At 54.0% G+C, this 5479-nt stretch overlaps 1 protein-coding gene across 1 annotated transcript in view; it reads right to left on the reverse strand.

The window, feature by feature from the left end:
• Positions 1-748: 748 nt before the first annotated feature.
• The window catches only part of TSC22D3 (TSC22 domain family member 3), a 54613-nt gene continuing 49882 nt past the window's right edge, over positions 749-5479 (reverse strand). The window contains exons 2-3 of the mRNA XM_044682782.1: positions 2619-2670; positions 749-1642 (exon numbers count right to left, since the gene is read on the reverse strand). Coding sequence (XP_044538717.1) covers positions 1346-1642; positions 2619-2670 — 349 coding nt within the window. The 3' untranslated portion in view covers positions 749-1345. The remainder of the gene's footprint in view (positions 1643-2618; positions 2671-5479) is intronic.

A 5479-nucleotide genomic window follows, 5' to 3' on the forward strand; every position in this document is an offset into this window, starting at 1 on the left:
TGGCAGTGAATTGAACAGGGCCTGGATGAATGAGCTGATATCTAGAGTGAACATTTAAGAAATGGGAACTCAAGTGTCCAGGCCTGGTGACTGCTGGGGCTCGGGGAAGGGAAACAGTGGCTTCATTGGAATTTGGGGGGTGGGGGTAGAGGGGCATCCTGAGTCTGAGACGCTCCAAGGACATCTGGTTGCATTGACATTTGAGGCAGGAGCCTGTAAGTGAGAGATTCACCCACTCCCAGAATCCTCTCCATTTCTTAGAAAAGCTCACAGGCCATGTTGTGGCCCGGGCATTAGGGAGCCTGCTGATAGATGTCACACCAGGCTGCTTTTTTTTTAAACCCTTAACTTCTGTGTATTGGCAAGTGATAAGTGTGGGCAATGGGGGTCAAGTGACTTGCCCAGGGTCACACAGCCGGGAAGTGTCTGAGGCCGGATTTGAACCTAGGACTTAACGTCTCTAGGCCTGACTCTCAATCCACTGAGCCACCCAGCTGCCCCCCACACCAGGCTGCTTTTGCAAGAATGTGTTTCCCTCCGAACCCTCCCAAAGTGCCCTGGTCTGGGGGCTCCAATAGAAAAGCGAGTTCAAAACTCCCCGTCCCACTTCAGGGAAGATCTTTCCTCCCAATCCTCTGCCTCTGAAGCAGGGTCTAAAAGGCCCCCCGAACCAGCTGCCCGTTCCCATTTGTCTCTGCCTCCCATGCCATTCCCCTCCCCGCTTTTTCCCCCATGAAAAGAACTCGAGTTTTCTATTTAGAAAAGTTTATTGAAATTTCAGTCTACATTTGAACAAGTAAAGACCCAGTCTTGAAGGTATTAGAATGGGTGTCAAAAAGTGGGCCCCGACTGTTGCCACAGAGCTGCTACCACAGAGCAAAAAGCAGAACTTGCTACGAAAACCACTAGGGGCCTTTCAGCTGAAGCAGGCCTGACCCTCTCTTAACTGCTGCTGGTTTCCATTTAAAAACAGGTTTTATTTAAAAACAAAACAAAAAAAAAAAAAAACAAAAAAATAACAACAACCAAAAAAAAAAACCACGACAACAATGCGTACAACCCTGTTCGGATTTCAGGAATAGCCAAGGTGCATGCCTTGGTCGTCCCGGGGCCAGTGGGTGTGAGCTGGGGTTATCATCTCTTAGTGTGACTCAACTTCCAAAAAGAGCTCTTTCTTCAGAGGGCCCATGAGGGGCTGCCCTTCGAACATCTCAGCACCAGCGGATGCTAGCTGGGCAACTCTCCGTGTGAGATGATACTTTGGGATGATGAAAAAAAATCATATTCTTAAGGAGCTAGGTAGAAAAAAGTTCAGTGGCTCTGCCCACCCCCAGGACAGAGCCACTTACACGGCAGAGCCTGCATCCTCCTCAGGCAAGCTTGCGGCATCGGCAGCAGCGGTGATGGTGATGGCGTCGGTGGCGTCGGTGGCATCAGTGGCGACGGTGGCAGAGGCATCCAGAGTGGTCTCGGGGCTCAGCTGAGACTCTAATTTCTCCAGTTGTTCAGGACTGGCCAGGGTTTTCAGAAGGCTGTTCTCACGCTCCAGCTGGGAGTTCTTCTCCACCAACTCCTTGATTTGTTCTTTCAGAATCTCCACCTCCTCTCGGACTGCGTACATCAGGTGATTTTTCACCAGGTCCTATATATGCCAAAACAAAAGGCAACCAAACACTTCATTACTCACGACTGGACTAGGGATTCTCCCCCCCTGGAGACAATAACCCCAACCCCCTGCCCCACAGGCTACTTGCTTCTTTTGGAGCCTTTCGTGCCAGTTTTTTTTTTGGGGGGGGGGAATCCCTTCCAGATACTAGGCAAGGAGATACTGAGGGAAGGCTCTCCATAGCCAATCTACACCCCCCCCCCATCTCCCAAGGTTTCTAAGGATGCCTATGGTGACAGGTCCAAGGTAATGGGGTCCTCTATACACGACTGTAAAACCTTTGAGCCTACCATGCTGTGTCAGGTATAGGAAATGTCTTCCAGATGAAAATGAGCGGGTTCCTGTCCTCCAGAAGCTTACAATCTATAGGGCAGGGAGGAGTTGATCCACCCATCTATCATGGTCCTTGGAGAACCCTCCCTACATCTCTGTCAGCCAGAGCCTTGAATGTGCTGTATTGTGCTGCAGTCTGGCCAGATCTCCTGGCCAGGACTCCTGCAGGCATCATCCATTGTGACGAGAGCCTGGCTGCGGGCACCTGGCAGCCAACATGGGGGGAGGGGAGACACACCCCAGGGCCCCTCCCCACTGGCGGAGAAGCCCAAGTCCTGGCTCAAGAAGCAAGCACTGCAGAAGCTCATGTTTGCTAGCTCGCTTCCTGCCCTGGCCCTGGGCTCTCTCCGCAAAGACACTGCAGCGGGGGTTCCAGACAAAGGCGAGGCAGCATCTCTGTCTATGGGGGAATCTCACCCAGCCGGAGGTGCCCAGGGCCGCCCCCCCCCCCCCGCGTCCTGGGCAGGTAGCTCTGGAGCCTGCTCCTGCGGACCCCTCAAAGGCCTCCTGGGTACTTTTGGACTTGTCTGGGGCCTGGCACTGGCCCTGCCTCAGTGGTGGCAGCGGGGCTTGGGGTGGGGGGTGGGGGAGGCGGGTGCAGGGGGCGTTTGGGACTCACCATGGCCTGCTCGATCTTGTTGTCTATGGCCACCACGGTGGCTCCGGAGGCACTGAGGAGACACAAAGTGAAAGGCGCCCATCACAAAGCCGCCCTGAGGTGCAGCCCCCTCTCCCCTCCCCTCCCCTCCCTTCCGCGTCTCCTCCCCTGGGCGGGCGCCTCCTCCCGGCTCTTACCTGTTGTCGAGCTTGACAGAGACCACGTCCCCCCCCAGGAGCGACGAGAAGAAGGAGATGGAGAAGTTGTGCAGCTGGTAGACAGCCACCTCCATCGGGGACTGGTACAGCTCGGAGCTCATGGCTCGCTCGTAGGGAGGCGGCAGCGGGGGAGCGCGGCAACGGTGGTGGTGGTGGCGGCGGCGGGAGCTCGTACCCTGGGCGGGTCGGGCGGGGACACGTGAGGCGGCAGCGGCGAGGGGCACGGCACGGGGCACGGGAAGACCAGGCAAGACAAGGCACAAGGATCGCTCGGACGCCACGCCCTCCTTCAAGTCGCCGGCCCGGACTAGAACAGGGCGCAGCCGGCCGCCTTTTATAGAGGCCCGGCCCGACGTCACGGATCGTCAGGCAATTTATGCAAATGAGCTCTTGGCCCCTCCCCGGCGCTCGGGGAACCTGCGCCTGCCTGCCTGCGAGCGGCTGTTTGGCACTCACAGCCCCGCACCCTGCTCCCTAATGGGCGGGAAAATAGCCCCGGGCTCTCGCTGGACCCAGGGTTCGAATCCCTGCTGGCCAAGTGGCCGGGGCATGCTTTGGACCACAATGCACTTGACCTTGACCTGAGCGCGCTCCCCCCCCCCAAAACAAAGAGGTGGTGCCAGAATTGCCTCGGGTGACCTTGGGACCAAGTCCCTCCATCTGCTGTCGCCCCTGACGAAGGGTCGCAGAAGATATTTGTGTCTTTCTGGGCAAATCGCTAGAGCTCGCGGCCCTCAGTTTCCCCGTCTGTCAAATGGCTGAATTGCAGGAAAAGTTGCAGCCCGACTGAATTGCACAGGAGGCGGAGGAGAGTGGGGGTGGGGGTGGAGGGAGATTTCAGATTAACCAGCCATTCTCTACGGTTGTTTAATCACCCAACTTCCTTTATTTCCTGCTAGCCGGAGCCAAGCCCGCCCGCTGGTACAAGCCGACCCCGCCGTATCCTCCCAGCTGCTGAGAGACTGGGAAGGTGCCCTCTCTCTAGCAGCACAGCGAACCCCCGGGGTCCCAGCCCCCTCCCCTCTCAGGGGGGGCTGATTCCAAACCAATTGGGGGGGGGTGCAGAGCCAGAAGGGACTGGCAGCAGGACTGGGCAGCTCACCCCTCTTTGGGGGTTCCCCACTGGGAAAGTGAAGGCATGGGGACCCAGCAGCTTCTCATGCAAGATTTCCGAGTTGGAGGTGGAATTCGAACTCGGATCAGGGTGTCCTACCCGACCACCGGGTCTAGATGTGCTATGAGGGGTCCTTCCAGCTCTCCACATGGGTGCCATCTCTTTGACCTCTTACAGATGCCTCTTTTTCTTAGCCGCCCAACTCCCTCAACTCCTCTGCCTACCAGCTCTGCCAAGGGCGCACACCTAGAGGGACACAGGCCTAGAGCTGGGAGGCCATGGGGTGCAAGCCCCTGGTTTTACAGAAGAGGCAACTGAGGCCCGAGGAACAGAAGAGACTTGCCCATGGTCACGCAGCCAGTTTGTATGGGGTTGGGGGGGCAGGATTGAAACCCCAGACTTCTTAACTCCAAGGCCAGCTCTCTACCCACTATGCTAGGGGTGCCAACCTTTTTTCTGTCCCATAATACCTTGGTTTTCAGGAAACCTTCTTGTATGCTCTAGTCAACAGGAGAGGACATAAATTGGAGAGTTTGCCGTGTATTTAATTCTTTATCACACATGTCCTATTTGCCTTGACAAGCTTCTCATCCTTGCGTGCCCCCCTCCCCCAACACCTGGGTATTCATTTTGCATAGAGTGTGTATCTGCTTATATCCTCGGTAGAATGCTGTGTCTTAAACCACAAAGACCTGAGTTCAAATCCAGACTCACTTCCTAGTTGTAAATCACTTCATCTGTTTGCCTCAGTTTTCCCATCTGTAAAATGGGGAAATGGCACGTACCTCGCAGAGTAGTGAGGCTCAGATGAGATAATAATTATAAATTATTATTTTTTATACTTTAATGAATTTTTCTTAACAAAGGGGAGAGGATTTTACAATGTGCAGTTAATGAGAAAGCCAGAAGACCTGGGTTTGAATCCTTGTAAAGCTCAACAGGATAGTTTTGGACAAGTTAGACCAGTGATTCCCAAAGTGGGTGCCACAGTGATCCAGGGGGGCGGTGACGGCCACAGCTGCATTGATCTTTCCTATTAATTGCTATTAGAATTTTTTAAAAATTAATTTCCTGGGGGCTAAGGAATATTTTTTCTGGAAAGGGGGCGGCGGGCCAAAAAAGTTTGGGAACCCCCTGATTTAGAACTAGCCATTTCCTTCCCTTAAAAGGAGGCTGGCATAAATGCATACAAATGGTTGTATTGTAGCTTATTTTTAATTATTATTAAAACCATTACCTTCTGTCTTAGAATCAAGATTAGAGTAGTAAGGGCTAGGCAATTGCAGTGAAGTGACTTGCCCAGGGTCACCTAGCTAGGAAGTATCTGAGGCTGGATTTGAACCCAGGATCTCCTGTCTCTGGGCCTGACTCTTGCTCCACTGAGCTGCCTGCCTAGCTGCCCCTATTATTATTATCATTTTTATCCACCATAAATCTGAGAGGCAGTATGACAACTCTGTCTCAGATGTTGAGGTGGCCTTAAGTGTCAGGATGGGGACAGCTAGGTAGCATGGTGCTCTCTCTATAGCACCCCTCTAGAAATCTTAGCT

The sequence above is a fragment of the Gracilinanus agilis genome, chromosome X, assembly GCF_016433145.1.
Source record: "Gracilinanus agilis isolate LMUSP501 chromosome X, AgileGrace, whole genome shotgun sequence".
NCBI lineage: Eukaryota > Metazoa > Chordata > Mammalia > Didelphimorphia > Didelphidae > Gracilinanus > Gracilinanus agilis.